This window comes from Peromyscus maniculatus, chromosome 23 (assembly GCF_049852395.1).
Source record: "Peromyscus maniculatus bairdii isolate BWxNUB_F1_BW_parent chromosome 23, HU_Pman_BW_mat_3.1, whole genome shotgun sequence".
In the NCBI taxonomy this organism is placed as follows: Eukaryota; Metazoa; Chordata; class Mammalia; order Rodentia; family Cricetidae; genus Peromyscus; species Peromyscus maniculatus.
Window position 1 is genome coordinate 15,454,473 of NC_134874.1, and position 17,438 is coordinate 15,471,910.

The 17,438-nt window shown below is 45.7% G+C and overlaps 1 protein-coding gene across 6 annotated transcripts in view; it reads left to right on the forward strand.

The window, feature by feature from the left end:
* The window catches only part of Kntc1 (kinetochore associated 1), a 104,946-nt gene that overhangs the window by 76,430 nt on the left and 11,078 nt on the right, over positions 1–17,438 (forward strand). For all 6 annotated transcript variants that reach the window (XM_076561409.1, XM_042268532.2, XM_076561410.1 and 3 more), the window contains 12 exons: positions 703–819; positions 2,128–2,237; positions 4,661–4,865; positions 7,098–7,187; positions 8,568–8,739; positions 8,826–8,884; positions 8,989–9,205; positions 9,706–9,779; positions 9,983–10,193; positions 10,308–10,417; positions 14,114–14,160; positions 15,963–16,041. In XM_076561409.1, the coding sequence (XP_076417524.1) occupies positions 703–819; positions 2,128–2,237; positions 4,661–4,865; positions 7,098–7,187; positions 8,568–8,739; positions 8,826–8,884; positions 8,989–9,205; positions 9,706–9,779; positions 9,983–10,193; positions 10,308–10,417; positions 14,114–14,160; positions 15,963–16,041 (1,491 nt within the window). The remainder of the gene's footprint in view (positions 1–702; positions 820–2,127; positions 2,238–4,660; positions 4,866–7,097; positions 7,188–8,567; positions 8,740–8,825; positions 8,885–8,988; positions 9,206–9,705; positions 9,780–9,982; positions 10,194–10,307; positions 10,418–14,113; positions 14,161–15,962; positions 16,042–17,438) is intronic.

A 17,438-nucleotide genomic window follows, 5' to 3' on the forward strand; every position in this document is an offset into this window, starting at 1 on the left:
CCAGCTCCCAGGGAATCTGATGCCTACGCCATCCTTGACCACCAGTGCACATACATAGAGAAAGACATATAATTTAAAATAATCTTTAAAATCAAGAAAATAATCTTGCTGGGCAGTGGTAGCGCACGCCTTTAATCCCAGCACTCGGTGGGCAGAGCTAGGCAGATCTCTGTGAGTTCCAGGCCAGCCTGGTCTACAAAGCAAGATCCAGGACAGGCACCAAAACACCACAGAGAAACCCTGTCTCGGAAAACAAAAAAAAAAAAACAAAAAAAAAAAGAATACTACTACTACTACTAATAATAATCTTTAAAAAAGAAGTAGTGACATACATACCAATATGTAGCCATTTACACTCTTGTCACAAAAAGGTTTATAGGGTTTAGGGAGTAAGGACTCAGGATTGAATGCAGGCCTGCACACACGTTATGCCATGCTTTAGCACTGGGCCATATCCTCAGCCCAAGGTTATGCGTTTTCTGTTCTCAAACAGGGTCTTGTGTGCAGCTTGGCTGCCTGATGCTCTCTAGCCCAGGCTGTCCTTAACCTCTCAGCAGTCCTCCCCACTGCTGGGAGTCCTCCCCAGGGCTGGGATCACAAAGACGCTGCTGCACCTGGCTTTGACTTTTTTCCCCCTCCTTTCTGAGTTTCATCTAAAATGTATTAGAACTAATACTGTTTGATCTTGTTTTTACTTTTTAGGCATTATCTTTGGTGGGCTCTCAGCTGGCAAATCTCTATCAGGATATTGAAACAGAACTTCGGTTCCATGAAATCAGTATTGATGCTCAGTGGGGTATTCGTCTTGGTAAACTTGGTGTGAGTATTCATAGTACTTTGATATTTAATCTGTCTTGAGAATTATCTGGTCTGAGAATATAAGACAAAGATCTTGTCAACCGTTACTTTGGGGTATATAAAGAAATAAGGGAGCCGGGCAGCGGTGGCACACATCTTTAATCCCAGCACTCCGGAGGCAGAGCTAGGCGAATCTCTGTGAGTTTGGGGCCAGCCTGGCCTACAGCATGAGATCCAGGACAGGCACCAAAACTACACAGAGAAACCCTGTCTCGAAAAACCAAAAAAGAAAAGAAATAAAGGTCTTTTGTGTTATTTCTTTTTTGATATTTATCTTAATAATGTTAGAGGGAGCCTGGCACTTTTCACCTGCTCAGGTGTCTCATTTATAGGTGTATGTCTAGGACCAACCGACATTATACTCTTTCAGACTTAACTCTTAGCATTATACCATCTGCTATTTAGTTACTAGTTTTTGTTGTTTTCTTTTGGAGATAGGATTTTGCTATGCTGCTCAAGTCTTGAACTTAGTTTAAACAGATTCTCCTGTTCAGCCTCCCGAGTAGCAGGGATTACAAATGCATGTTACTGTTCCTTCTTATCTAAAAATAATATTAAGGAATAATAGTTATACATACCTGTTACCCCAGTACTTGGGAAGCCGAAGCAGGAGGATGGTGAGTTTGAGGCCAGTTTGGGTTACAAAATGAGACATAAAACATTTTATTTGCAAATAGATTGTTTATCAGGAAAGTAACCATTGCCAAAATGCTGTGTGTTTTGAAACTTGATTCCTAGGCAGTGGTGGGACCGGTTCCGCCAACACTAACTAACAATCAGGCTTCCCCGACGGATGAAGCAGCAAGAGGTTATGATGGCAAAGATTCCTCAGGTTTCACAGCGATGGTTGGGTTGAACAGCATGATAAAAAAAATTTAGGGCCAGCCAGATGGCTCAGTTGGAAAAGATGCTTGCCAGCAAGCCAGAGGAACTGAGTTTCATCTCTAGAACCTGCATTGTAAGAGAGAACTGACTCCCACAAGTTATCCTCTGACCTTCATACACTGGCTGCAGTAGGCACAAGCGCGCGCGCGCGCGCGCACACACACACACACACAAAACACACACACACACACACACACACACACACGTATGCACACAATAAATAGGTAAATAAATTTAAAAATATAATTTGGAGGAGCTGTAAAAAAAATAATAGTAAAGTAAAAAGGTGTGTTGTAATGTTGCTCTATTTCTGATACTTTTCAGTTTAGAAGTTCAGGTTTTTTGTTTGTTTCGGGTTTTTTATTTTGTATTCTTTGTTTCTAGATTTCTTTTCAGCGTGCTTTCAGACAAAATTTCCTCACCAAAAAGGACCTCCTTAAAGCTCTTGTTAATAACATAGATATGGACACAAACCTCATTCTGGAATATTGCAGGTAATCTTTAAATGTTAATGTATCTGTGCTGTTGGCATAGCCAGCTTCTGTCGGATTCCCCTCAGGTGTCTGCCCTGAGGAGATTTCGCTCATAGTCCTGGGACAGATACCGCAAGTGGCCGGGATACTAATCTGAGGGGTATCAAATGAATCTACCTGCCTTGATTGTATTGGGAGAAACTTTCCAAAGAATGATCAATCCACACTGTTAGAGCACACAGGAAATTCATAGCAGGAAATAACTGATATAGGCAGAAACCAAATAAGACCAGTACTCCTTGAGCCTTGGCTTCCTCTAGGAAAAAAACTTGACTCTTCCAGGTAATAGCTTTGCCATAGTTAGGTGAATTCCTACTTCATAGTTCTGCGGCTCGTAGTGATACACAGCATGGACACTGGACAAAGTAAGGAGACGAGGAGGGAAAGAAGAGGTTCGGGATGGAGGGGACTGTGGTATGGTCATGGTCAGCCAGATAATAAGTGACTGCCTCTCTAATAGTAAAGGCTCTCACCCCTTCGGACTTGCAATCGATAAGTGGATTCTGGGGGTTTATTTTTGAGTTAGGATCCCATGTAACCCACAAAAGCTTCAGATTTGCTATGTAGCTGAGGCTGGTCTTGAACTCCTGATCATCTTGCCTTCATCTCCAGGTGCTAGGATCATAGGTGCATATCATTATGCCGGCTGAGATCCAAGTCTTTTTGCTTTTGTTTTGGTGGTAGGGATCAAATTCATCTCCTCAAGCACATTGACTGCACCACACCCCATCCATCCCCAGTGCCTAAGATACTGATAACATCTGCCTGAAGTATTCTTATTGGCTGCACCACACCCCATCCATCCCCAGTGCCTAAGATACTGATAACATCTGCCTGAAGTATTCTTATTGGCTGTACCACACCCCATCCATCCCCAGTGCACTGATAACATCTGCCTGGAGTATTCTTATTGGCTGTACCACACCCCATCCATCCCCAGTGCCTAAGATACTGATAACATCTGCCTGGAGTATTCTTTCAGCAGCTAAGCATCTAGTCGGGGTCCCTCCTCCCCTTGGGGACAAGAGTAATAATGACCCTGACTCTCTCCATGCTGAGGCTGCAGTCAAGGACTAGAAGCTGCCCAGAGCTCTGAGTAGCACTGACCCAGAGCATGGGAATGAAACTGTCCAGTCTTCAGTTTTGAGAACTTCAAACGCTGGTGGCGTGTGTCTGCCATGCTTGACAAAGTTGAACCCTGGTGGGCTTCTGAGTGCTGCTTTCTAACTGCTCCCTTCCTGCAGTTTAAGTAGCCATGACAATAAGTTTGTTTCAGTCATTCAGCAGAGGCCTTGGTCGTTTGTACTGATAGTGACACTTTGCCTGAGTCGATCCTTGTGAACTAAGTCAGATGGCTTTTAAGATTTTGCATTTGAGAGCCGGGCGTGGTGGCGCACGCCTTTAATCCCAGCACTTGGGAGGCAGAGGCAGGCGGATCTCTGTGAGTTCGAGGCCAGCCTGGGCTACCAAGTGAGCTCCAGGAAAGGCGCAAAGCTACACAGAGAAACCCTGTCTCGAAAAAAAAACAAAAAAAAAAAAAAAGATTTTGCATTTGGTTTTGGTTTTATGGTCCAGGCTGGCCTGCAATTCTTTATGTCACTCGAGCTGGCCTCCAACTTGTGGTCCTGCTGATTCAGCCTCCTAAACACAGGGATTACAGATGTGAACCACCCCAGCACTGTGCCCAGCTAGATGGCTTTTAGAATATCAGGGGACTTGACTGTGATGGTTGTAAAGCATTGCTTCATATCTCAGTTATTATGCATGGCAGACTGAGGATCACTGTCTCATTCTAAAGGCCTGAGGAGTTGTTTCAGTTGCTACCTTGTCTATATTGACTAAGGCCTTATTTTTTTTTTTTTAAGCCTCAGAGCTGAGGACCGAACCCAGGCCCTAGCACTTGCTAGGCAAGCATTCTACCACTGAGCTAAATCCCCAAACCCCTTTTTAAAAATTATATAACTTATTACTTATTTTTGTGTGAAATAGGGTTTCATGTAGTCTAGACTAGCCATGAACTTACTGTATGGCTGAAGATGACCTTGAACTCTTGATCTAGTTGACTACCTCCCAGTGGCATTACCAGCATGTACTGCCTAGCCCAGCTAGACTATCTGGTTTGAAAAGACAATAATTAAACCAGACATTGTGGTATAGGCCCCACTATTGTCTGAGGCAGGAGGATTACCTCAGGCTGCTGATCAAGACCCCTTTTAAAAAAAGAACGGCAGTATTCAGCTTTGATGATGCACACTTTTTCTGATTATGAGCTAGACAATCGCAAGGTTAAAGACTTGAGTGATAGGAGCGCGCACCTGGGTTGTCTGTCAGAGCCCTTGCTGAGAAACACTGGAGATCAGCCTGTAACTTCCTGCTCCTTTCAGCACCTTTCAGCTGGACTCTGACGAAGCCCTTCAGTTGTTCATTGAAACCCTGCTCCATAACACTAACAACCAGAGCCAGGGAGACGCCAGCCCGGAGTCCGTAAAGGAGCAGTATTCCAGACTCCTGGCCAAAGCCACTGAGATGGTTCCTTTACTGACAAGCACAAAGGACTTGGTGATCAGTCTTAATGAGATCCTCTATAAGGTAGGTGAGTGGGGAGGGGATCAGTCTTAGTGAGATCCTCCATAAGGTAGGTGAGTGGGGAGGGGATCAGTCTTAGTGAGATCCTCTGTAAGGTAGGGGAGTGGGGAGGGGATCAGTCGATCCTCTGTAAGGTAGGGGGGTGGGGAGGGGATCAGTCTTAGTGAGATCCTCCGTAAGGTAGGGGAGTGGGGAGGGGATCAGTCTTAGTGAGATCCTCCGTAAGGTAGGTGAGTGGGAAGGGGATCAGTCTTAGTGAGATCCTCTGTAAGGTAGGGGAGTGGGAAGTGGAGACCCCTGGTCACCCACTCCTCATCCTTAATTAATTAGCTACATATACTAACAACTGGATATAGTAAGTCCTGAAGTTTTCATTTTTGTTTTGTTTTAAGATAGGGTCCTACATAGCCCAGGCTAGACTGAAGCTCAGAAAGTAGCTAAGGATGGTTTTAAACTCCTGAGCCTTCTGGTTCTACCTCTCAAGTGCTGGGATTATAGGTGTGTGCCACCACAGTTTGCTGAATTCTGTCTGTCTGTGTGGGGGAGGGGGTACTGCTGCCCCAGAGGCCATAGGTTCACCAGGAGCTGGAGTTAGTACTGCCAGTAACTAGTTAAGCTGCCTGACACGGGGGAGGGAAACCTCAGATCCTCGGCAAGAGCACGGAGTGGCTGCTAACCACTGGGCCCGCCATCTCTCTAGCCCTCAGTTCTTTATTTTCACACAGCCGTCTATCGAACACAGCATTTCCCTCCTGTCCTACCTTCTTTTCTCCCCTCAAAATAGGGCAATGTTTACTACCAGACTTGTTTGTTTGTTTGTTTGCCCTCAATATATGGCTTTTTGAGATGGCCTTAAGTAGTCCAGGCTGTCCTGGAACTTGCTGTGTAGCCAAGGGTGACTTTGAACTCTTTTCTCTAGTTCCTAATTGTTGGGATTACAGGTGTGTGCCACCAGGCTTGGTCTCTCGGTTTTGTTTGTTTTCCTCTTACATTTATTTATTTTGCATCTGTTGTGGGATATGCTCATCACAGCATGTGTGAGGAGGTCAGAGGTCAGGTGGTATAGGACTCTGTTTCTATCATGTGGGACCCAGAGGTTGACTTCAGGTTGTCAGGCTTGGCAGCAAATGAGAAACCAGCTCCATTCAGATTTTTTTAAATAGCAAACATTCTTTGTCAAAGAATCAAATGAGAAAGAAAGTAGAAATCCTAAAGAGAAATTTCCTGTGGGTCCTACTCTATGGAGTGGGATAAATGTGAACAGCTTAGTATAGTGCCATTCCCAGTAAGTATGTGGCCCAGTGCCTGTCCTGAGTAATACCCCGCTGCTGGGGGAGGGGGGACGGGGACGGACGGACGGACGGACGGACACCGCATTGGACCAGCCTTTCATGAGTAGAACTTTAAACCATACATTTCAGTATTATAAACAGTTACAATGAATGAATGTGTTTTCCTATTCTCTTTTTTTGTTTTTATGAAAATGTCTGCAAATTGGTATTTTTAAGTTAAGAGGTAGTGTGATTGGGAGCTTGGAAGGTAGGTACCAGGAGAAATGAGGTTATCAGACTGTAAGATAGATTTCAGTTTACATTTTGCTTGTAAGTCATCCGGGAATTACAGACTTGCTCCTGGGTCTGATGGCCCATCTTCCCACTTCGATAATATGTACTTTTAGTCAGCATTTAAAACATGGAAATGCTGTGTGGGCGGAGAGGAGGAGCAAAGAGAACACGTCTCTTTGTAAGCCTGTACAGATACCATCCAGTTAATCCTTGCGTTAGGAAGACGGTTAAGGCGGAGTCCCCCAAGAGCCTCGAACACGAGCCTCAACGCCCACGTTGTGGTTAAGTCATTTCTGAGGGAGTCTTCTTCCTATTCTAGTTTCCATCATGAGTAGAGCAAATGAAACTTCAGTTTCAAACTCTTAAAAAAACTGAAAATTTAACCATGTTTATTCTTTCTGTGTATTAGCACCCTAGAGGCATCTGCCATCACTAAAAAAGTATTGCCTTGTACAGCTTTTTAAACTACACTTCAAGACATTTTAAACGTGGCTCCTTAGCCTGGTAGAGGTAGTTTTAGAGGTGAGAGTTGAGCTATGAAGGGCTGCCTGGGCTCCGGGGCCTGCTGAGCTTATGTTTGCTGTTTGAACCAATGAACATTACCAAATAAAGCACATGTGAGCATGACAGTGTCTTCTCATGTTTTGACATATTTCTGCTTTTTGTGCAGCTGGACCCGTATGATTATGAAATGATTGAAGTTGTCCTGAAAGTTATAGAACAAGCCAATGAAAAGATAACCAGTGTGAACATTAATCAGGTATAAAAGAATGTTAAAGACTGAAACTCATCTCTGTGCTTTGGTTTATTATGACATTATAATATATATTACAATTATTATAATATTAAGAATATTATCTGGGTTCTTTCTGGGTTGTTCTTTGATCTCCCATCAGATTCTGAACTTAATTCTAAATAATTTTCTTTTTTTGTTGTTGTTGTTTTTGTTTTTTGGGTTTTGTTTTGTTTTTTATTTTTTGTTTTTGTTTTGTTTTGAGACAGGGTTTCTCTGTGTAGCTTTGGTGCCTTTCCTGGAACTCGCTCTCTAGCCCAGGCTAGCCTCGAACTCACAGGGATCCGCCTGCCTCTGCCTCCCGAGTGCTGGGATTAAAGGTGTGCGCCACCACCGCCGCCCAGCTAATTGTCTTTTTTTAAAATGTAATATTTTTAATTCTTGAAGAATTCAGCCAAGTTGTTTATTTAGTGATTTTTGCTTTTTCTATTTTTAAAAAACATTAGTGTGTGTGTGTGTGTGTGTGTGTGTGTGTGTGTGTGTGTGTGTGTGTGCGCGCGTGCGCGCGCGTGCCAATACCATGCATACCACCTGGGAGTTAAAGGTGAGTGGGAACTCTCCGCTCTCTTCCACCTTTACGGGGTTTGGGGGATTCAGCTCGGGTTGTCAGACTTGCACAGCAAGCACTGCTGAGACATCTTACCTGCCCGTGGTTTTGGTTTTTTGAAGCAGGGTCTCGTGTAGCTCAATCTGCTTTTTCTTTCTTTCTCTTCTCTTTTCTTTTTCCTTTTTTGAGACAGAGTTTCTCTGTGTAGCCCTGGGTGTCCTGGAACTTACTCTGTAGACCAGGCTGGCCTCGAACTCACAGAGATCCGCCTGCCTCTGCCTCCAGAGTGCTGGGGTTAAAGGCGTGCGCCACCACCTTCCTGGCTTGCTGTTTTCAAACTGGTTGTGTAGCCAAGTTGGACCTTGAATTTCTTGATCTTCTATCTCTACCTCCCGAGTACTGGGATCACTGGTCACCTTCTGTCTACTATATGGGTGGAAGATTTTAGAGTTAGCTTGGGAAACATAATAAGATCCCACCTCAAAAATAAGTTGAGTAATTAAAAATGAAAACGTCCAACTTCAGTGTTCTTTGACTTCTTCTTTGAAGAGTTTGTCCCGGACTGCCCAAGTCTTATTCTGAGGATTATCTGAGGATATTATATAGGAGCCAGCCATACAAGGAAAAGTAGACATGGACTTGGTTTTGATAGCGTGTGTGTACAGGCACGTACATGTGCCACCACGTGCACATGGGGTCAGGTTGGCAGGCACAGTGGCAGGGGCCACTGACAAGTGCACGTGGTGCAGATGTTCCAGGACAGGGTGACCCTCACAGGTCTCTTGCTCGTTTCCACACAGGCTCTGAATCTTCTGAGACACTTGAAGTCGTACAGAAGAATCTCGCCCCCAGTGGACCTCGAATACCAGTACATGCTGGAACACGTGATAACTCTGCCGCCGGCTGCCCAGACTAGACTGCCTTTCCACCTCATATTATTTGGCACAGCACAGAACTTCTGGAAAATTCTCTGTATGTTCATTAACTTCTTAGGAATTTTACTAAATAGCAACTAATTTTTTTTCTCACGGGTCATGTCCTTCTACTTCCCTTTGCAGCCTCAGAGCTCAGTGAAGAGTCGCTTCCAACCCTGCTCTTAATTTCTAAGCTAATGAAGGTAATGGGCGGGGCCTGCTAAGGAGATTCTTGTCTGGGGTCCCTGAGCCTGGCCCAGGGAGCTTACACCACCTCCCCTCACTGTCACTCTCCTCCCCTCTGCAGTTCTCCCTAGATACTCTCTACGTGTCTACAGCCAAACACGTTTTTGAAAAAAGCCTGAAGCCAAAGTTGCTGAAGTTGGCACAAGCCAAGTCGTCAGCCCTGATGAGCAAGGAAGTGGATAAGCTCACGAAGACCCTCGAGTCCTACCTCCTGTCCATAGTCAACCCGGAGTGGGCCGTGGCCATCGCCATCAGCCTCACCCAGGAGATCCCAGAAGGTACGCAACACTCCGCTCCTGGGACTTGCATCGCCGGCTGATGGTTTGGATCTCAGCTGTGTCCCTTTTCTGCAATGACGGGATCGATCCCGGGTCTTGTACAATGCCGGGCAGGTGTTCTGTCCGGTCATCGGTTTCAGTTCCCAGTGCTCCTCAGCTGGAGCAGGCTGGAAGCTCCTGCTCGATCCTGGTGTGTGAAGGGTTTGTCAAAAGCTGCCCAAGTCTGTTCCATCGGGCCCATTCAGAGCTTGTTTGAAAACATTCGAAAAGGCAATGTGGATGGTATTATGCTGTCTGCCGCCACATCCATGAAAACTTAGTAAGGAACCAGGAATGACTGGAAGCTGTGAAGGATCTCTGTGCTGTTTGGTTTTCTGTCTCATTTCCCTCATCTTTGATTTTTACTGGGTGTTCATGTATAATTTTAGAGGTTTTGCTGCTCTGGTAACATGTGTTGTCTCAGAGGATTTAGATTTGCTCACAGACCTTTGTCCTTCCAGGCCCCTTCAAGATGGCTAGCTTGAAGTTCTGCCTGTATTTAGCTGAAAGGTGGCTACAAAACATCCCATCTCAGGTGAGTCTGAACCATGCTCGCTGAGCGACGATCTCCTCCCCCTCTTATCCCAGTGCCCAGAGAGAAGAAAGCCCACAGTTGCCATGACGGGTGTTTTAGGGTGCAGATAAAGCAGTGAGGGCCCATGAAGACTAACGATGGAGTGTCATCCTCCCTCGAGATTTTTACAGGAAGGCTTTCTCTCCGTTTGGAATTTTTTTAAGGATGAGACATATGAAAAGGCCCAGGCCTTGCTGAAGAAGCTTTATCTCCAGTTCCGGCGCTCGGGTACCGAAGCCGTGCTCATAGCCCACAAGCTGAATGTCCCGGAATATTTAAGAGCAGTAGGAAAGCCAGCACATCTCATCGTGAGCCTCTATGAACATCCCAGCATAAGCGAGAGACTCCGTACCTCGTCTGGCAAAGATTATCCCGGTGGGAACAAAGCTTCGTGGTTTCGGTCGGGAAGAGCTGCTGTTTGGATTCCCGTCGTCACGTGCCGAAAGCCTGAGTTCTCACTTTGGTGCTTTTTTGTCTTGACTGTCTTAGATATTCACGCAGCAGCTAAAGAAATAGCCGAAGTCAATGAAATTAATTTGGAAAAAATTTGGGACATGTTGTTGGAGAAATGGTTGTGCCCCTCAACGATGCCCGGTGAGGTGAGTGAATGCTCACAGCCCCAGTGTGTGGTTAGATAGGAGCTGAGTTTGTGTTCCACAGACACAGCCCTCCAAAGAGGACACAGACTGCCTCCCTCCTAGACGTTCTGACTTTATAGCTCAGGCTGGCCGTGCATTGTTATTCTAATACCTCAGCCCCTCAAGCGCTGAGATTATAGGCCGCACAACCACACCTAACTCTGACTCCTCAGAGGTCACAGGTCACCTGATGAGTTTTAATGAGGTGGTTTGTTTTTCCTTTCTGTTATTCTGTAGCTATTCAAACGTTCAGCTCATGACTTCACCCATTCTTATATATAAGAAGAGGCCTGTTTTTTGACTTGGATTCATATGATTAACTTTATTTTTGAAATGATTTAAAATGGAATAGGAACGTTTAAAAAAACGGTGCAGAGCCGGGCAGTGGTGGCGCAAGCCTTTAATCCCAGCACTCGGGAGGCAGAGCCAGGCGGATCTCTGTGAGTTCAAGGCCAGCCTGGTCTACAGAGGGAGACCCAGGACAGGCACCAAAACGACACAGAGAAACCCTGTCTCGAAAAACCAAAAAAAAAAAAAAAAAAAAAAGGGTGCAGAAATATTGCTATACACTGTTTAACCAGATTCATTAGTTTCTTACATCTCTCTGCATATACTTCATCCTCTAGTTCTCTCTATTGTCCTTTGTATTCATTTCTCTCCATTGGAGAGTATATTGCATATGCCATGTCCCTTCGCCCCTTAATATTTAAGTGCATATTCCCTAAAAGCAGGGATTTGCTTAACGACTACAGTTTTAATTGGAAAAAAATCAGAAAAATCACAGCACTTGGGAGGTAAAGGTGGAAAGATCATTGCAAGTGTCAGGCCAGCCTTGTCTACACAGCAAAGTTAGACCAACCAGAGCTACCTACTAAAGACTCGGTTTCAAAAGTAAAAGCTAGAGGATTAAATACTGAGACAATGCTGCATAAATGATGTTGACATATGATATTTGGGAGAATATATCTGTTTGGCTCTTCTGGAGGTATTAATTTGCTGTGTTATTTGTATGTGCATGTGCTCTTGTGTACACATGGAGGTCAGGGGACGACTTTGTGGAGTCAGTTCTGTCCTCTCCTTACAGGTTATGTTAGTTTAGGTGCACGTCTTGGCTATGTTGTCCCTTTCTCTAATACATTCTGTTCTTCCCTTTGTAGTTATTAGGGGAAATGTTTTGAGATAATACAGCATAAAATTCTCTACAAATTCTTCCCCTCACCTCATCTGCCCACCCCCACATGTTAGCTTAGCAACACTGATGATTTTTAACATGTTTTAGCTGTGGTGGCGCATTAACAGTTTGGAAGGGTGCAGGCCAATTGCTTTATAAATGTCATCTTTGCTCACATTTTTCTGTGACTTAACGTAGCTTATGCGCTTTAGTCACACTGTATAGGTGATGTGTTCTTTCAGCGGAACACAGTAGGCGGCACATGATGCTGATTCTCTAGAAATAGTATCATTAGCATCTAACATTTGTGAAGAAATTAGCAGTCTCAATCCAGATTTTTCACTAGTTTCTCTGAGTTTTCAGGTAGAACTTAATAAGTAGATTCTATAATTCCTGTGCTTATGTAGGAAGATAATATTCTTGAAATATGGTTGTAAAAAATGGTATAACTAATACGAAATTAAGTATTATATATAGTGAGTTTTTCATGCTAATATTTTGCCCAAACTATTTCCAGCTCCCGGTGGAAAGCAGTTCTGCCTCAGCCTCCCAAGGAGCTGAGACTAACTGTAGCTGGGCAGTTTCTATTTGTTTATCTTACTGAGCTGATTGATTGACTTCTCTGCTGGGTACCGAACCCGTTGAGTGCCAAGCCTGTGCTCTACCGCTGAGATACATCCCCAGCCCTTGGCTCTTATTTTCACTTATTTTTTAATTACATCCAAATTGTTCGAGGGAATCGGCTCTCTCCTTCTACCAAGTAGGTCCTGTGGATTGAACTCAGACTTCAGGCTTGGCAACAAGTACCTTTACCTATGAGTTAACTTCTCAGTGGCCCTATTGACTTTTAATTAGTAGCTTTTATATAATTTTTCATTCTGCTCCACAATGTGCTGCTACTGTTTTTTTTTTTTTTTTTTTTTTTTTGGTTTTTCGAGACAGGGTTTCTCTGCATAGTTTTGCGCCTTTCCTGGAGCTCACTTGGTAGCCCAGGCTGGCCTCGAACTCACAGCGATCCGCCTGCCTCTGCCTCCCGAGTGCTGGGATTAAAGGCGTGCGCCACCACCGCCCGGCCTGTTTTTTTTTTTAAAGATTTATTTATTTACATATTTTATGCATATGAGTGTTCTATTTGCATGTATGTTTGCATGACAGAAGAGGGCATCAGATCGCATTACAGATGGTTGTGAGCCACCATGTGGTTGCTGGGAATTGAACTCAGGACCTCTGGAAGAGCAGCCAGTGGTCTTAACCGCTGAGCCATCTATCCAGCTCCATGCTGCTACTCTTTTAACATTAGGTCTTGAGTACCCCAGGCTGGACTATAGCTCACCACATAGCTGAGGATGGCCACCCAAGTGCTGGGATTGGAGGTGTGTGCTCCCACAGCTGGTCTGTGCTGTGCTGGGATTGAACCCAGTGCTCCATGCCACTGTGTAAACACTGCATGCCTGAGTCCAGTGCTAGCCTACCCTACCAAGAACAGTGACTGCTTCCGAGGGACACAGTGTAAGCTCATGTCTACACCGAGCATTTCTGTGAGCCAAGCTCCACATTAGCTCAGGTAGTCAACTGAAAGGTTCTGGCAACTAAGAACCATGCCTCACACGGTTCGAACTTGGCACAGTGCTTTGGGAGCCCTGATGAATGCATGTTAATTTGGTGAGTGACTGACTCACTTCAATTCTGTGAGTAGCTCAGTGACAGCACTGGCTGGCGTGTATGCCTGAGGCCCTGGGCACTGGGGAGGCTGAGGCATGGGAGGAGCCAGCCTCAGCTACGTAGTGAGACTCTGTACAAAAACAAAACAAAAACCCCACACAAATCTTGGGACCCTTTTTGTTTGTTTTATAGGCAGTCAGGCCTGGAACTTGAACTTGGTATATAGACCAGTCTTCCCTTGAACTCACAGAGATTCCCCTGCCTCTGCTCCTCAGTGTTAGGACTAAAGACATGCTTTACCATGCTTGGCTCCATTCCTTTTAAAATTTATCCAACAAATGTCACCTCCACAAGGACCCAAATGTTTGTTTACTTAAGGCCATGTGTATGCTTAGAATTAGACTTTCACCTAAAAAGTACCCAGAATATATTATTGTGTGAATAAATGAGTGTGGAACCTTCATTTAGGCAAAAGTCATCATTAGGCAATCACAGTATTTCCTCCACATAAACGTAGTTTTGGTTTTGGTTAATCATTATATTATTTTGTGTGTATGAGTGTTTTGCTTGCATGCGTGTCCATGCACCACATGCATGCCTGATGCCTGCTAAGGTCAGAAGGTGTCAGGTGCCCTGGAGTGGAGTTACAGGCAATTGTGAGCCACCATGTGGGTGCTGGGAATCGAACCAGCAAGCGCAACAGGTGCACCCTTAGCTCTCCAGTTTTGTACCTCGGGTTTTTGGTCATGTATATTGCACTAAGAGGAAAGTTTGTGTATCCACACCCTACAGTCTTTAACTTTCGCTCTTCTCTGTTTCCAAAGAAAGCATCAGAGTTCTTTGAACTTGAAGAGGATGAAGTGCTGCACAGGTATGCTTTCCTTCACTGTGGCTTCCCCTTGACACCCAGTAGGGATCTTATTAGGAAACAGATTTAGACGTTAGATTTGAAAAGACTCCTTGATGTGACTTGGGTCAGAGTCTCAGAGAAGAATCATTCCTCGCTGTGGCAGAGTCTCCACGGGCTGGGAGGCAGTCAATAGCTGAGACTGAGGATTTGAACCCCTGTGAATGTTCTAGGACTTCTGTAACAGAGAATGTCCCAAGCATTTTTTTTTTTTTAACTTTTCTATCAGATAGCACCTTGGCCCCAGGGCCCTGTGTACACTTGTGTTCTAGAACATGTCATGGCTCAGATATAAGACAGATTGCTTCATCTGTGACCAAGATCCTAGGAGTTGTGTGCTTACGTCAAATGTGATCACCGCTTGTTGTATTGAGAAGTCTAGGCTTGTATGAGAAGGAATGTGGTAGCCTATTACTGATGCTTGGCCCCAGCATGGTAAGAGGTGTGGCCGTAAGCTGCCAGCTCTGTGCCATTCCTGCCCTAGACCACAAGTAGCTGAGAGTCTTGGGAGGCCCCGTGGCTGCCTCCTCTCCAAAAATCAAACAGTGAAGGTGGACTTGCAAAACCTGACAAAAAGATCATTGTGCCTAGCTTTAAGCAGAGCCAGTCACCTACCAACCCTCTGGCTCCTTCCTTCTGAACCTACCTCAGAAGCAGTTTGGGAGAGGGCGTTGTTACTTTTACATATTTTTTTAGTCCAGATCTAACTGTGTGGGCAGTTACACTGATCCTAAACTTGGTATCCTCCTGCCTCAGCCTCCCAAGTACTGAGATGACAGATGTGCAGTTCCAGGCCTGGCTGTCTCTTGCTTAGCCTCCACACCCCAAAGACAGGCTTTCTCTTCATGGCTCCAGCTGTCCTAGAACTCACTCTGTAGCCCAGGATGGCCTCAAACTCACAGAGATCCACCTGGCTCTGCCTCCCGAGTGCTGGGATTAAAGGTGTGTGCCACTCCTGGCTTCTTGCTTAGTCTTTTAAGGGTATGTGTACCTTTGTCCAACTTAGATACAGCTCTTGGCCTGTCTAATGCACCAGTTATGTGGAAAGCCTTAGAAGCATTTGAAACCATAACAGAGGGAATCCCCAAAGCGTATCTGCAAATGTCGTTTCCGCCTGAGAGCTCCCTCTCTGTCAGCCTGTCTAATCCCTCCGGACCTTCCTAGGAGTGGCCTGCCAGCCCTGGAGCTAGAGTCGGGATTGTATCACTTACCAGGTCCTCCTGGGTCCCGTGGACACAGTCTCCCGTGTGTGACACTCCCTGTGCCATAGGCTGTAGTGTCAGTCTCAACAGTGGTACTCGAAGGCCGGCGGGCCGTGTTACAGAGAACTCTGAGAGCCGCCTTTGTTCCAGACGTTGTCTTCTTTATCTGTGAAGGAACTCAAGACAGAGCGAACCATCCAGACTAGAGGCGTGACTCATTATTAAGAGCACTGGTGGGGTTTCTTCCCAGCACCCACGTGGCAGCTCTCAACTGTCTGTACCTCCAATTCCAGGGCATCTGACCCTCTCTTCTGGGCTCTGCAGGCACCAGGCACCAGGCACACGGTGCACAGACACACATGCAGGCAAAGCACTCTCTCACACACACAAAAGAAGTAAACAACGTTTAAAATAAAAAAGTTTAAACGCCTTTGAAAGGGGAAACAAAAGTGCCATTGGCCGTGTCCTCTGGCCGATATTTAGGATGTCGCCCTTTGCTGTGGACAGAAGCGCAGCTCTGTTGTGTTGTATCTCTAAGTTTAAAATGTCTCTCTTTTCCCCCAGAGTCGTGTACCTCCTGCAGTCTCGTCCGATTGATTACAGTTCACGAATGCTGTTTGTGTTTGCCACCTCAGCCACAAGTGTAAGCTCCAGAAACTCAACCAAGCATGTGGCATCTCGGCTTGACAGTTCCCCTGTGTATTTTTTCACACTTGGTTTCACAAGCACAATCCAGATAGTGATGTTATTTGATAAGCAGGGTCACTGCACACACCACCCTCCATTTAGTACCGTGACTGCAGCATCTGCTTAGCAGGCCACATGATGCTCCTGTTGGTAGCTCCCAGAGGTGCACTTGGTTCATGGACACTAACTCCCTGGTCAGCCAGCATTCCTGATACCAGGGCACTGCACACACTGGCCCTGGGAAGAAGCTCCGCTTGTCTCCATGCCCCGTATGACCTGCCCTGGCTCTAGTCACCCACCAGCCTCTCCCCATGCTAAACTTCAGTCTCCCTGAGGGGACACACGAACTCTTCAGTCTTCATGATTTTTTTTTGTTTTTGTTTTTGTTTTTGTTTTTGTTTTTGTTTTTCGAGACAGGGTTTCTCTGTGTAGCTTTGCGCCTTTCCTGGAACTCACTTGGTAGCCCAGGGTGGCCTCGAACTCACAGAGATCCACCTGGCTCTGCCTCCCGAGTGCTGGGGTTAAAGGCGTGTGCCACCACCGCCTGGCCAGTCTTCATGATTTTTAATATAGCAGTTTTGTTGGTAGTTTGGTGATGGGGGGGGGGGGCGGAGTTTTGTTTTGTTTTTTATTTTATTTTTTCTTTGTTTTTTGTTGTTGTTGTGTTTTGTTTTTTGAGACACAGTCTGGCTTAGACTATGTGGCCTAGACTGATCTCAGACCCCTGGCAAACCTCCTGCCTCAGTCTCCTTAGTGCTGAAGTAGCAAGTATGAGGTACTGCACCAGCTAACACTATCTTGTGAGGCAGCTGGAGTATGCAGAGGGAGGGTGAGGACCACGGCACGTGGTCCTGAGAGGGACAGGAGGAGAATCTGCGGTCCCGGATGTCAGCTCATGACAACTCTACAAGGGAGTCTGTCCTCGAGTCGTTCTGAAGTGCGGCCTGTGTGCATGGGCCAGTTAGCTCAGGCTCAGCACGGGTGCTTTCCTCCTGGTGCCCTTTCTGCCGAGAAGAATACCAACCAGTGCACCATCATTAATTAACGTTAACGTGTATTCAGAGGTGCATTCGTTGATGCTTAGATATAAGAGTTGACCGATTCAGAAAATTTTTATTGTTTCATCAAAAACATTTCAAGGGCTGGGTGGTCGTGGCACACACCTTTAATCCCAGCACTGGGGAGGCAGGGGCAGATCCCAGAGTTCGAGGCCAGCCTGTTCTACAGAGCAAATTCCAGGCCAGCCAGGCTTCCATCATTTCAAGGGAAGTCCTCTTTGGTTTTCCGTGCTGGCAGTGGCTGTGAGCAGCTGGGGGTCACTGTCTTGATTCTGCACGACGTCTCACCCACTGC